At 42.0% G+C, this 14625-nt stretch overlaps 2 protein-coding genes and 1 non-coding gene across 5 annotated transcripts; 2 read left to right on the plus strand and 1 right to left on the minus strand.

The window, feature by feature from the left end:
* Window positions 1–1390: 1390 nt before the first annotated feature.
* LOC125510096 (dolichol-phosphate mannosyltransferase subunit 1) lies at window positions 1391–4534 on the plus strand. Of its 2 annotated transcripts, XM_048675188.2 has the most exons (8): window positions 1396–1774; window positions 2542–2641; window positions 2748–2781; window positions 2861–2937; window positions 3044–3069; window positions 3745–3909; window positions 3985–4099; window positions 4185–4534. In XM_048675188.2, the coding sequence occupies exons 1-8, from the start codon at window positions 1659–1661 to the stop codon at window positions 4287–4289; spliced, it is 738 nt and encodes a 245-aa protein (XP_048531145.1). In that variant the 5' UTR covers window positions 1396–1658; the 3' UTR covers window positions 4290–4534. The 2 variants fall into 2 exon arrangements, with proteins under 2 accessions (XP_087377548.1, XP_048531145.1); XM_087521422.1 differs by having other exon boundaries at window positions 1391–1774; window positions 3985–4534.
* On the plus strand, window positions 3270–3405 carry LOC125511891 (small nucleolar RNA snoR113). The gene has a single exon (XR_007285162.1). It is a non-coding gene; the product is annotated as a small nucleolar RNA snoR113 (small nucleolar RNA).
* A 1828-nt stretch (window positions 4535–6362) lies between the features above and the next one.
* LOC125510095 (NEDD8-activating enzyme E1 regulatory subunit AXR1) lies at window positions 6363–14159 on the minus strand. 2 transcript variants are annotated; one of them, XM_048675187.2, is made up of 14 exons: window positions 13916–14159; window positions 12892–13064; window positions 12634–12797; window positions 11356–11466; window positions 11024–11103; window positions 10773–10923; window positions 10600–10693; window positions 9583–9671; window positions 8954–9027; window positions 8688–8850; window positions 8085–8170; window positions 7132–7215; window positions 6857–7013; window positions 6363–6760 (listed from the first exon to the last, which is right to left on the minus strand). In XM_048675187.2, exons 1-14 carry the CDS (start codon window positions 13972–13974, stop codon window positions 6677–6679), a joined length of 1569 nt encoding a protein of 522 aa, XP_048531144.1. In that variant the 5' UTR covers window positions 13975–14159; the 3' UTR covers window positions 6363–6676. The 2 variants fall into 2 exon arrangements, with proteins under 2 accessions (XP_048531144.1, XP_048531143.1); XM_048675186.2 differs by having other exon boundaries at window positions 6857–7037.
* Between the last annotated feature and the right edge of the window lie 466 nt (window positions 14160–14625).

Raw genomic sequence — 14625 nt, forward strand, 5'->3', positions numbered from 1 at the left:
GTTCAATCTCGTTACCGGCAAGTCTCTTTACTCGTTCCGTAATACATCATCTCACAACTAACATATTAGTTGTAATGCTTGCAAGGCTTATGTGATGTGTATTACCGAGAGGGCCCAGAGATACCTCTCCGACAATCGGAGTGACAAATCCTAATCTCGAAATACGCCAACCCAACATCTACCTTTGGAGACACCTGTAATGCTCCTTTATAATCACCCAGTTACGTTGTGACGTTTGGTAGCACCCAAAGTGTTCCTTCGGTAAACGGGAGTTGCATAATCTCATAGTCATAGGAACATGTATAAGTCATGAAGAAAGCAATAGCAACATACTAAACGATCGGGTGCTAAGCTAATGGAATGGGTCATGTCAATCAGATCATTCAACTAATGATGTGACCTCGTTAATCAAATAACAACTCATTGTTCATGGTCAGGAAACATAACCATCTTTGATTAACGAGCTAGTCAAGTAGAGGCATACTAGTGACACTTTGTTTGTCTATGTATTCACACATGTATTATGTTTCCGGTTAATACAATTCTAGCATGAATAATAAACATTTATCATGATTATAAGGAAATAAATAATAACTTTATTATTGCCTCTAGGGCATATTTCCTTCAACTAGTTGTGTCCAAAATGTAGAATATTCTGCTTATTTCATTGATGTTCGTGATAAGATTTCTGGAACTTGTGATAAATACAAACCAAAGTATGTGAGAGTTCGCATGCAATGACCTCCATCAGCACCAACTGTAGGAAAAAAGAAAGGAGTGTAGAGTAATATATTTGGTTCTTCCTCATGTGCCCCAAACTCTTCAATAGGAGCATCAACACTTGTGCTTGCGGGTGGTAGGGAGTTAGCGGAACACCCCAACAATGACAATGTGAGCTTCAATGAAGAGGACGAGGAAGACTTTAATGAGAACACTAATGACTATGAAAGATGGGAACTAGCCAGAAGAAGAGCCCAACACATTACAAAAAAAACAAAGAACTAGAAAAACATTGCCATTCACGAAGAGGAAAAGGGAGATTTTTTCATTTTCTTTTGTAGTATTCTTATCCTTTTGTAATTTTCTTTTCTCTTGTAACCTAGAGCGTGGCTTTGTACTCTTTTTTTGTCTTTTAAAGGATTGAATGTTTTAATGAGGCAGTCACTAGTAAAGCTCAAAATTTATACCACATGACACTTTGCCTCTTTTTTATTCCTTTTTCTGCATTTTTCAGTTTTTCCTATAAAAAATCGAAGTATTTGGGCCATAATGGCCCTGAGGGCACGGGCCCGCTCACTTATAAACATGACTAGGCGGGCCGTGCCGTGCCTGCCATGTTTACGCGTGTGCCAGGCCGTGCCGGCCCAATTGGTCAGGTTTGGGTGTGCTGTTTCGCTAGCCCGCTCGACTGCTCCTCTGCCGACCCCTAAAAAAAAGACTGCTCCTCTGCCGCCGGACCTCCACTCTCCCGCCAGGCGCCCGCCGGTCGTCCTCCGCCTTCCTCCCTGCACTTCCTCCACCGCGCGATCCCGACCCGCCTTCTCCGCCCCGCGCCGCCGCCCGCTCGACCCGAGCTCTCCCCTGTCTGCGAAGGCGACAACCAGCAGCCGCGGCCCGAATCCAGGGTGGGAGGGAGATCTGCCGCGCTGCTCTGCTCGATGGAGACTGGAGCGGAGGCGGGCGGCGGCAGGCCGGAGTACAGCATCATCGTTCCCACCTACAACGAGCGCCTCAACGTAGCACTCATCGTCTACCTCATCTTCAAGCACCTCCCGTAACCCCCTGCCTTTACCCACCTGTTTTGCTTGCCCATGCTCATCCTCTTCTACTTCTCCCGGTAGGTACTAGTTGAGATCGTTATCTCTGTAGGGCGGAGGGCGTTCGTGATCCAGAATTCCAGATAGATTTAGAGCCGTCTCAGATTTTCCGGTTTGCAGATAAACTTGGTCGTTGACAGCAATCGAAATCTTTGTTTACAATTGACTGCTAATGGCTCTGGGATTCTCCAATTCTCCATTTCCACAGTGCAAATGTATAACACGCCTTTGGAACTAGTTATTACGTTGGATTTAGGCCATGAGATATGATCGCTGTCGCATCTCATCATGTGTAGCTGCCAAGTGCTAGTGGTGCCGTCAGCCGTGCTCAGCTGAATTCAGTCCCTGTTGTCCGCTTGATCTTGTGACAAGATCTCTCAAAGGACATAGATCAAGCAAGGCGACCGTGTCATATGGATATTTCGAAACTAGTTTCCGGTTCATGTTATTTCTCCAAGACTAGGCAGTTTTCCAGAGTTATCCAAAGTATGTGTGGTCCTGTCAGTGTGTGCAGCTGGTTTCAGTTACGTAGCACTTAGCGCCGTTTATACCCTAGATGACCTTCATCATAGTGCATCCTTGGCTAGTTTTGGGCGGTCAGCATTACAACCTGTTTTGTTGCTTCTGTGTACTCATATTATCTCGTCAGCTTAATTTTGGTGTATTTCAAATGGCAAGGCTGTTGCATATGTTTTACTAAACTTGCTGCAACTTTCTACTGTAGTGATTCCAAGTTCGAAATCATTATTGTCGATGATGGAAGCCCTGATGGCACTCAAGACGTTGTAAAGCAGTTGCAGCAATTATATGGCGAAGATCGTGTTGTAAGTAATTTAACAAACATGCTGATGTATGAGTTTATATGTATATATATGTGGTCCGGGTTTCGGTTATTTATGACTTACCTCGATATCTTTTATCTAATACCAGCTACTGCGAGCTAGACCAAGGAAGCTAGGACTTGGTGAGCTTAGCTGCCCATTTCGACATATGGTGAATGTTATGCTTGATGTTCGTGTTAACAAACTTCTATAAACATTTAGGTACTGCATATATGCATGGATTAAAGCATGCATCAGGGGAGTTCGTTGTTATAATGGATGCAGATCTATCTCATCATGTATGATTCTTCACATTTTCTTCTCTCTGTTATTTGGCATAGTTAAACTATTTAAATAGTTCTGTTCCTTTTAGTTACTGATGATTCCTTTTTCTATTCTGAACAGCCAAAATATTTGCCAAGCTTCATCAGGTCAGAATCATATACTCAGTGATGCTTTTGAATTTATCCAGAAAGAAAGATTGGATTTACAGCTTTGTATTTTGTTTTACTGAGGAAACTGGAAGGAGCTCTGCCTATTCTCTGCTGCTGCACCTCCTTCTTTCTTGGATCCTCTATCGACGTGTGTTCTCGTGTGCTTTGTTTCTAGATAGATACCGGTTATAATTGTGTGGCAGTGATGAGAAATTGAAAGGCTGGTCTTATGGCTGCCTCCGAGACACGAATATTCGAGATCTTCTCGTCGTCGTTCCGGGATGGTAGTAGCATGATGTGATATGATTCGGCGAAAGGTTTTCTCTGAGCCATTTCCCCCAGGTCTTTACAGAGGCTGACATGGGCACTGACACTGCCCTACTGTATGCTTTGAAATATTGTGTACATTTAATCTGTTCTGTTTTGATTGGTCTGTTCTCTTTGGCAAAATACGTCTTAGTTAACCAGTTTGCTCTTGTCAGGTCTAGAAATGGAATCTTGGCTAACCAAGTCATAGATATGTACTTGTGTGATAGTTGTTTGATTTAATGGCTGAAACTACTCCAGCGAGGTTTGGTGTAGCTAAGCTCTCCGAGCCCATGGGAAAAAAGTAATTAGGAGTTAGAAGAACCTATATAGCTTTTCTTTTAATCATGTTCCATCAATGACCAGGAAGCAAAAGGAAACCGGTGCTGACATTGTAACTGGCACCCGTTATGTTAGCAACGGTGGTGTCCATGGTTGGAATCTTATGCGTAAGGTGACTAGCAGGGGAGCGAATGTTCTAGCACAGACGTTGCTACAGCCCGGAGCTTCTGATCTGACTGGATCGTTTAGGTGTGTCTCATTTCTATACGAATAGAACAAGCCCCTTATAATTTCTATTGTTTGACACTTTTGCCGGTTTCCTAGGCTATATAAGCGAAGTGTTTTGGAGGATGTCATCTCCTGCTGCGTCAGCAAGGGCTATGTATTCCAAATGGAGATGATTGTCAGGGCTACTAGGAAAGGTTATCACATCGAAGAGGTAATCGGTTCCATTTTCATTTGTGTAAGGCTGGATTTAAAGTATCTTGGCTTTGATAGTTGTAAACTTTGCTTGTCATGTCTAGGTCCCAATAACTTTCGTCGACAGGGTTTTCGGAATCTCAAAGCTCGGTGGATCTGAAATTATTGGATATTTGAAAGGCCTTGTGTATCTGTTGCTCACAACATAGGGGAGACGCATGGTAGATTCTTGTTAGTGTTTTTTTCCTTATGTTACCACAGCTTGAGTTACATGAATTTGCTAACATTCTCAGACTTAGTTGAATTATGTACACAAGTTTTTGTCTATGAGTATCCTTATGAATCGTGTGGCATCTTGTGTTCCATGACTTGTAATTACTCAACTGCTTGCTACCTTGGGAGAACTTGTGTACATAAGAGGAAAATAAACATAAGAGCATTCCTTTTGCAGTTATCATGCAAGTAAAATACTCCCTCCATTTCTAAATATAAGTCTTTGTAGATATTTTACTATGCATCACATACGGATGTATGTAGATGCATTTTAGAGTGTAGCTTCACTCATTTTGCTCCGTATGTAGTCCATAGTGAAATATCTACAAAGACTTATATTTAGGAACGGAGGGAGTACATAAACAATAGGAAAGGAAACATAAGAAAATTTCTTAATTCTTATGTTTAATTTGAGTGTAGAATACTCCGGGGAGAACAGCCATATATTACATCAAAGGAATTACCTGGAAATTCTCTTTTTCTAACTTCTGTGAAGCACCCAAAAGAAGTTAGAATGCACTTCAGACTGTAGAAGAAGTTGCACAATGACAATACAACAAGTACCAGAGAGCAAACTGGCCTAGAAATTCTGAGATGCACAAGTTGCTGCCGACCCACAGATGACTAAGTTAAGCCCACAGTTAAAAGAATATTGAAGTCAGCCCCTAGGACTTGATTTGTTAAAAAGGGTGAAGAGAATTGCTTGGTTAATATGCGGAAGTCTGGACGAAAACCATTACAACACTCCCACAAAACAAGGCACCCCGGTCTACCTGGCTACCCACAAGATCCACGCACACCGCCAAGGAGAGAAACGCCGTTGAGATTGTCTATGATATGTCATTGTGATCACTTCTTCAATAAGCAACTCCGACTTCACCATGGACAACCAACCAAGAGCCTCTGTCATCATCATCACTTCTCCTCCAACAAGCAACTCCGACTTCACCATGGACAACCAAAGAGCCTCAAAACAAATGTTGCATAAGAAACCTGCCGGCATATGCCAAGAAATCCACCAGCCGCGTCGAGGACTAGGCAGCTCCGACTTCAGTAACAAGCCTTGTAGGAGTATCAAGCCTTGTAGGAGAAAGAAGCGCCCCTTGCACCAACATAGCCCGACCTGGTCATTGCATGGCATTGTTGCCAGTTGCCACCACGTCATGCCGAGACAAAACAAACAGTCGACGACGAATGATATGCCACGACCCCACCCCACTCTTCTTGCACATCGTTGTCACACGAGTCACAACACCAACCAGCCACACCGTCGGTCAGGCACGTAACCACCACGATGACATACACATCCAGCACCAATGATGTGCAAGATGGATCAAGATTTTCAAGACGGCCAGAATCCACAAGAAGAGCTTGCTCTGGAAGTTCCGGATCCACAACTATTGCCTACAATTCCTCTATCTGAAGCTGCATTTTATCGTCAGCAGGTACTCCGATCATACCATTCTCAGAGCATTAGAGCCCTCGAACGCTCAAACCCCTAAAAATAACTGTTTTTTTTACAGTTTTCGTCGAAAAAAAGCCGTAGACTAGAACCCCTTAATCCTCAAACCCTTAAATTTTTTTAAAGGTCCAATCCTCAAACCCTCTCCCAATTCTCAAAAGTAAGGGTTGGGGAGCAAAACCTACCCCAACTCTCATTTGGCAGTTATAATCGCGCGGGAGGAAAAAATCCTCCCAACTCCCGCGCCCACGCCAGCGACCGCCGCTGCTAGTCGCCCCCGTCGCCGGCGGCCGCCCCGTCGACCTCCCGCGCGCAACGACAACGTCGTTCATGGGGAATATTCTGTTATAAGGGTTGGGTTTGAGGGTTCTACTAGTAATGCTCTCAGCCGGTAATGAATGCTGTAACCCCCAAATATAGGTTTCTACTTTTGGGGGCCAGATACATCAAGAAGAGTCAAGGTTTCGTACCCATCCTTTATAACCTTTATTTATTATTAGTTAAGACCATTTTTAGTCTGTTGGGTATAAAGATATTTCAACACAAATGATCGAATTTGAGCTTGGTCATTAAGCAAAGATTTTCTTAGCCAAGATGATTTATAGTTGCCAGTAGGAACTAAGCATCCCACATTCCACTGCCAACAAGTATCAACGGCAAAAGAGGGGGGAAGGGGCCCCATGAATTCATATAGAGCTGATCTGCAGCCGCTGTGCGAATTACACTACCTCAGTACCAAGGTACATAAATGGACAGAATGATTTTCATTGCATGCACCGAGGCCGTGACGCAGAATCTAGCTAGGTTTACTACCCAATTGGATGACCGTTCCAGAGCACTCTACAAGATAACCAAGCCATGTCATAAGGCCAGAACTTGAGACTTGAGGTCGATTCCGTTGAATATGAATGTTCCATTCAGCGGCACAAACTGCTTGGTCACCAGCTGGACAAGGGGCGAAACAACTTGTTAGTAAGAGACAACAACATAATCCTCCTGGTTATAGCTAGCTCGATAAGGTCGGTGAAGAGAGGAGCATACCTTGATAACTTCCTGGGAGGCCACTCCGCCTATGAAGGCAGCGACAGGGTGAATCTCTGCACCCGCAAACCGGCACACTTCAGCAATCAGGTCTTCGGACAAGGATGATCCCTTCAAACCCATGTCACTTAGCACCGAGACAGCAGCCTCCTTCAGCCTAGGAACATCCTCACCAATCTCACTAGTGAATCCAGTGCTTAATCAGTATTATAAAAACATTAAAAGCATGATATCACAATTATCGCCACAAGTGAATGCACATTCTTGTCATGTACCTGTCGAATATTCCAGGTAATCTACTGTAGTTGGCAGCAAGCCTGTCAACAGCCCGTAGCAGAACATAGAAGTTCATTGCGAAGCTGCATCAATAAAATCGCTTGTCATTTGAGAAGCCAATAAATTTAGAACATAAAAGAGGAATGCAAATAAACCAGAGGCTAACAGCTCCAACATAGTCGCACACAATATTCAAAGCGCATAAACCCATGTGTGCACAAAACTTGCAGTGCATTTTGTAACACGGTCAACGATGGCTGAAAGAACATTTACTTCTAACAAGAAAGAAACTCGTGCTGGTAGCCTGATACTGGGAACAAGCAAATGGAAATGTTCTGCTCTAGATACCCACATGAAGGGCCACCATAGTATCTGTATTACAGTAGTTTCACAAAGTGCCTTTGAAAAAAAAAGCTAAATTCTAAGCATTTTAGAATTGCCTAGTTCTAGATGCCCTGCATATGATAAATACTACTCCCTCCGTTCCAAATTACTTGTCGTAGAAATTGATGTATCTAGAACTAAAATACATCTAGATACATTCATACCTGCGACAGGTAATTTGGAACGGAGGGGGTACTCCCTCCGTCCCAAAATTCTTGTCTTAGATCTGTCTAGATACGGATGTATCCAATACTAAAACATGACTTGATACATCCGTATTTAGACAAATCTAAGACAAGAATTTTGGGACGGAGGGAGTACCTCTGTTCCGAAATATAAGATGTTTTGGATACAGACTGAAATGAGTGAACAAACACACTAAAACGTGTCTACATACATCTGATTCAGAAAAAAGTTTAAACATCTTACAATTGGGAACGGAGGGAGTAACAATATTGCAGAACATACATAATAGTAATAGCATGAAATGTGAAAAATGTATAATAATTTTCTGTGTTGGTTACAACAGAAGAGATGGAACGAAAACATAAGAATAATAGATGCTGACCAACTGTCTTCGTCGGCGAAGTACTTTTTAACTTCAGATAGGACTGGAGAACTGAACTCCTCCTCCATACTGCGGTATCTACAGACCTAGACAACAGAAATCACTCAACAACGGGAGCACATATAGTTGATCCAAAAGAACAAGAATGGGGAAAGGCAGAAACAAGATAAATAACAGGTTCCAATAAGAATGGTCGACTTTTTGGTCATCTTTTACAATATTTATGTACTTATTATACAATCAAAACTGTTTAAAACTAAAAGCTAACAGTTAGCACATGTAGCAAGAAATTTAAGCCAGAAGTTGCACTGCCAATACAAGACTTGAATGTGCTGTGCAATCTGCTCATTTTGGAGGAGAATCTACAATAGTCCTATCACCTAAAAAAAGATTAACAAATAAGTGAGCAGTAATTGGCACATCATTTCATGGAAATAAACTTTAAAATTCATCATCAAACACGGGAGTGGATAACAGAACACTGAAAGGTATATCCATCATAAAACCAAACTATCTACCACAATCATCAAGGGTTCATGCAATAAGATATTCGATCAGAAAAAGAAGTTACAAATATATAAGCCCCTGAAGATAACATCTTACTTTGAGTTTTCTAGTGTTTTTGCAGAACGTTTTGATACATGCCCTTGAAATAGAATCAGGGTCTCTACCAATTCGCTTCAAAATACTCTTCACGCGATGCTCTATGGCAAGACAATCAGATTCAGCCTTAGCTTGGTAAATCTTTTGTAAGCTTACATAATACCTGCATTGGTCAGAAAACGGATCCTTTATAAAGTTCATGTAATAGAAGATACAGTTATGGCAATAAACTTGAACCTGAGGGATGATAGTTGCAAGAAACCTACTCAGTAAGTGATGTCATATCCGGTATTGTTCCTTCAAGAGGTAGCTCACCATTGCCCTCATTTGCAATAAATTCCTGTAAAACAGAAAGAAGGCAATGCGACTTAAGAAATGGAAAACCATGGTAAGAAAGAAATGATTGCACAAAAAGATGTACAAAAGGAACCCTGTGCCTTCACCAGGTAACAGTTGTGGACAGTTTCTGAATAGTCCATACATTCACTTCCTAAAACAGCTACCTAGCATATAGGTTTATTGCTCTAATGGGGCCTCTCCAGTAATAACTCATATGTGGCTTTAGCTAATAAAAAACAAGTTATGAACCACCTATCATCCACTTCAGCTGAGGCTTCTAGCTAGAACTACTTCATCCTTTGGCTTTAAATAATTGTAGCATAAATGCGGCTGTAAGTATATCGGTATCATAGAGTAAAGTCGCAACCCCGCACCCATCCACACACACATAAGAAACTTTCTGAATTTGTGTCAACAACATCAAAAGGTATCTAGCGAATGGTATTTCACATAACAGTGCAGTGGCAAATGTATTAGCGTTCATCCTCACTATGTTCAGATATTAAGGAATCATGGGCTATCACAACCACTATGATATGAATCATAATGAAGGTACCTTCAAAGAAGCAACTAAAACCCAGAAATCTGAAGAAGATAAATTGACTTCAGAGGAGCTATCATCAATTATCTGACGGATTTCATCACCTAGCAAAAAACATCATGAGTCAGAACTATCAATTCTGCACAGGTGCACTTTATCTATACAAATAAATAACAGAACAAACACATCATCTAGAAATAGGACTACTCAAATTTCAAAGTAAATTCATGAAGCATATATATTTGTGAAAGGAGTAAGTGACAGATTTTTTTTCAACAATACATGTTATAAATCGTTTCAGAGCATGTGGCTGCCATTATTTTCATGACATCTTAGTGCTACCATCAGGTGACATAACATGAATGGTATTGTTTTCCTGTCAAATCTACCATGCACACCAATATTAGCTGACACCAACGCCATGGTACTGTTTAAGGAAAGGATAGAGAACAGCAAAATGAACTGTTATTCATATACAGTTCAAACTGACAAGCATGTGACTGAATAACCTAGCAGATGCTCGCACCAGAAATATAAGGTGACAATGTTATTTTTATAGTATAGCCAGATGGTACTCAGATATTACAGTTGCTGCTCTGCAACAGCACCATACACTGTAACAAAGCAGGTTATCTTTGATCAACCACCACGGATCACTGTAGCAATGCCTGAAACAGATAGGTTCTTATTCTCAAAAATAATAGCTGTGGGGGCATCCCCCACTGTTTTCCCTAAAGAAAAGGCTGAAGCAGATAGCTGAACTCTGATCTAGATAAATCCACAAACTATTCATGTTTAAGACTCAGTAAACTATGTGAAGCCATTACTAAACCGAATGCAGACTATATGTAAAAGTTTAGTGTGAAGAAGTTTTGGGGCTGCCACATAGGTTGCACTTGCACTCATTAAATATGTTGAGCACGGAGTTGAAGTCGCATTAATTCAAGTAGTTTTCATGTATGGTATGAAGAAAAGTAAGCAGCGAATCGTGTTGAAGTTACATTCATAAAAGTAATTGTAGAAGTAACTTACTGATTCCTGGAGTTACTGAAACTTTATATGAAGATTCTACTGCTTCTTTATAATTGTCTTCATCTACGTTAAGCATATGGGCTCGAATTAGGTCCTGGCAAAAACAGTAGCTTAGTCAACGACCAGAGAAATCTGTTCAATTTGTCGGCCAGCAAACCCAAAAGATCATGTACCTTAAATTCCCTTTTCTCTTGCCTGGTCGAAGGTAATTGCCCATCGTGTGCATCAGCCCATTTTTCAGCAAGCCTCACAAGGATAACAATGTATGGAGTATGCTTGTGCACAACAGGATCTTTGTCACATATATCAATTGACTTTGCAAATCTGCAAGTCAATAGAAAATCAGCAACAAATATTTCCTTGAGAATGAGACAATTATCATACAATTTTTTCTGCAAACAATAGAGAAATGAATATCTCTTACTGCTTGAGTTCCGGCCAGGGATTGTGCAACCGTAAGTCATCCAAAGAGTGGTCCGGTTTTGATTCTATAACACAGTGCTCCTAATAATACATTACAAGAAAAAAATGGTCAATTTTCTTAACATGATTTGGCCCATAACTTCACCCAAATATGGTTAGATGCTGGTGTATAATGAAGTACTAAACCGGATCAGCCACTCAGGTGGCAATGTATCAAACAAGCAAGAATTTACAATTACCAGTCCTTGCAATTGTGATATAATGACATCATGATAATTTGGTATATGGAGGCACTATACGTATTTTTGGGGTTACGATAGATATATGAAGTACCTTGATGCTGACCCTGACAAGCCCAGTTAGACCATATGAACGCGCAGCAACCAACACAATATTTGCGCTCCTGCAGATACTGTCTAATTTCAATAAAGAACTCTCCGGAAGCTGCAGTAGTGAAAATTTGGTATCAGTAACCTTATTTGAGAGGCGCACTCTGCATATAGATGTTTTTTGCCCAGAAATAGGCTAAAAGACTTCGACAGCAAACTGGAAATTCTTGTGGCATCTACATTCAACAAAGTACGGGAGATAAAAACTGTAAAACAGGTTTGGCGCTAACGGTGACATGCCAAAAATATGAATCATCGGTCTACTCAATAAACCATCGATTGCAAAGATGGCCAGATAGGCAGTATACGAACCACACCATATCCCTAAACTATGCACCCAGTAATTAGTATATCATTAAGGGAAAATTAAACCAAATTTTAATTTAATGGTAATTCAGATGCCTGTTTTTTTTGTGTGTGTCCGCAATAGATGTATAGTGCAATAAAATTTTGTAGCAAATGAAAATAACTAATTATACCAGTTGGGAGATCTTACATTTTTACTCGTAACAATTTTCGTGCGACCACCGTGTTACGAGTAGTTTACATAAGTAGATGAAATGCCCATGCCAGTTGACCTTAAGTAGTCACTTCATGTCTTATTTGACACTGAATTATGGTGATCCCATTTGGTTGAACAGCTTCCATGACACGACATGGGCATTTCATCAAGTTGCACAAAAATGTAGCATTGCCTTCTAAACATGTTCGATGAAAAGTGAGAGGACAAATATATTTATCTAACTTTAATTAATATATCCCCAAAAGAACAAAAGACTTCTTGCAATTTTTTAAATGGCAGCTTCAAAACACTGCCTAATATCATGTGGTCACAGGCTCAAATCATGTTGTTCTCTGATATGAAACAGGAATTTCAGGTAGTCACCTACCACAATCCAAATGTTTTCCTGCTTAAAAAATGCTATGACAGGTGTTGACCTTTACTATTAATTATACAAAGAGATTCACTTCTTTCCAGGATACAACTATTTGTAATCGAAAGTAAGCTGTATAGGTTATTCAGTTATGACTTATGAATATCTGGTGCATTGCCCTGACCCTACAAACTTCCTAACCCACAACCCAAGATTTTAATCACTCCAATTTTTTGGCTTCACAGAAATCACAAGTATTCGTTCAGCAAAAAAAATCTACATAGGAAGCACCAGCATATTAATCGCTGATTTTGCGGTTTATCTTGGGAGTGTACCAAAACACACACCTGGGTAGCAAGGACAATAGTGAACTGGGAAAAGAATGAAGGATTTGTATCTATCATTGTTGCTGGTGACTCCTCAACATACTTGGCTTTCACAGCATCATTGAGCTCTTGTAGGAATGAACATATAGATTTTGCTCTTGATTGACCCAAGCACCCTTCATCCACTGAAAATAAATATAGACCTCCCAGTAAATATGAGTGTCATCAATTTAGGAAACGAATTCAGGAACAGAAAGGACTGCATAGCTAAGGAATTACACAAAAAATTGTTTCCCAGGTCCGATTGTTCGACTTTGGAGCCATCAACAACAGTAACACTCCCTATTCCTCCAAGCACAAGGTTCTTCAGCGCTTCAGTTCCTGTAGGGCCACAGTTAAGCAAGCATATACTAGCCTTCTCCAGTGCAGCCTGTCCTTGATCACCCCATATCCTGTAATTCACATTTGAAACACCATGTAGCTTTCAATATGTGCATATGTGTGTCCTCAGATTTCATAGGGAGTAACTTACGCGGATAATAATAATAATAAAACATATATCATACTATAGCATAAGACATAATTGGGGGAAAGGTGAAGGCCATACAATAGAATGTGGGCCATATTAAATTTATAAAGTAAAGCATGTGCCATGAATTATAATTTTGATTTACACTAATCAGCACCAAGGATTTGTAACAGGAAATGTTGTTGCTATCCTGGTCTCATGGATAAGCAGGTTTTGATAATGCTGAATTGCTTGTTCCAAATAGATAGCTCGATTACAAAATTTCTCACGCCATTGCTATGGATGTGATAAAGGATCAATCAAAAGGGACAAATCGTCCAGATTAAACAAGGAGGCAGGTTAAACTAACAGCTGCGATGGGCTGACAGGTGACAGACACCAAAACTCATGAGCCTTGACAAAATTTCCAGACCAAGGGTTTAAACATCTCAGCTTTTCAGGTAACTGGGTAGGAAACTTGCAGCTGGCTCAGTCATCAGTACCCAAAAAACGGTTTCAGAAACCCAAACAACAGCAGCTGCCCAGACCCCGCAGCGTCCGAATCTTAGCAGCAGGCCACCCGCTAGCCGAATCACAGCGGAAGCATAAACCCTAGATCAGACGTCGCCCCGTGCCCAACCCGAACCCGACGAGCCCGAGCGTAATTCCATCCGCGGCAGAACCCTAAACCCCTCGAATCGACGGCGAGCGCTCGGAATCTACGCGCCAGTCACGCGGAGATGTGACCGAGGGTGTGCTGGAGGGAGGGAGGGAGGAAGAGGGCCGACGCGTTACCTGAGCTGGCGATCGTACTTGGTCTTGGGCTCGGCGACGGCGGCGGCGGCGGCGGCCATGGCTGCGGAGGCGGTGGTCTCTCTACTGTGGCTGCGGCCGAGGAGCGGAAGTGGAACCAGGTGGGGAATCGCGACCCCTCCCTCCCTAGCGTGAAGCTGCTCGCGCGATGCGGAGGTGGGTGCAGGCGTTTTGCACCAGCTCGTGCGTGCATCCAGTTCCAAGGAACGGCCACCGGATCACGCGTATCTCTCAGCCTGTCTCAAAGCAAACCTGGCCTTATGGGCCGTATCGCGCGGGCCGCCCGTGGGCACGGATTTTTGGCACGGCACGCGATCAAAAGGCCCGGCCCGTGTTTGCCTCGCCATGGAACAAGATCCTGAAAGTCAGGTCTTAAGGCCAGGCACGACACGCACGACCTTTGTAAGATTTTTTTTAAGCATTAGTATAGACATAAGCGTTCATATACACGCGCATACACTCATTCTTATGAATGCACACACGCACACCCTACCCCTATGAGCACCTTCGAGAGACTGAGCTGGCATGTCATCTTGAGATTTACGAAGTCACCGTAGGCGCCTCGTCGTCGACGGGAACGTCTCCTCCCACTGAAAGCGCATCGCCGGAAATCCTGAAATAAATCCAGAAATAATGCGAGCACCAGGATTTGAACCCTGGTGGGTTGGGGATACCACTGTCCACCTAACTAT

The sequence above is a fragment of the Triticum urartu genome, chromosome 5A, assembly GCF_056163025.1.
Source record: "Triticum urartu cultivar PI428250 chromosome 5A, HENAU_Tu73, whole genome shotgun sequence".
NCBI lineage: Eukaryota > Viridiplantae > Streptophyta > Magnoliopsida > Poales > Poaceae > Triticum > Triticum urartu.

Bases quoted from the DNA above. Each gene is read 5' to 3' on its own strand.
- LOC125510096 (XM_087521422.1), top strand. From the start codon at position 1,659: ATGGAGACTGGAGCGGAGGCGGGCGGCGGCAGGCCGGAGTACAGCATC. The intron at 2,642-2,747 runs GTAAGTAATTTA...ATCTAATACCAG, and splicing joins TATATGGCGAAGATCGTGTT to CTACTGCGAGCTAGACCAAG. The intron at 2,938-3,043 runs GTATGATTCTTC...TATTCTGAACAG, and splicing joins ATGCAGATCTATCTCATCAT to CCAAAATATTTGCCAAGCTT.
- LOC125510095 (XM_048675186.2), bottom strand. From the start codon at position 13,974: ATGGCCGCCGCCGCCGCCGCCGTCGCCGAGCCCAAGACCAAGTACGAT. The intron at 10,924-11,023 runs GTAAGAGATATT...ATTGACTTGCAG, and splicing joins CCCTGGCCGGAACTCAAGCA to ATTTGCAAAGTCAATTGATA. The intron at 9,672-10,599 runs GTAAGTTACTTC...GTTTTTTGCTAG, and splicing joins TTCAGTAACTCCAGGAATCA to GTGATGAAATCCGTCAGATA.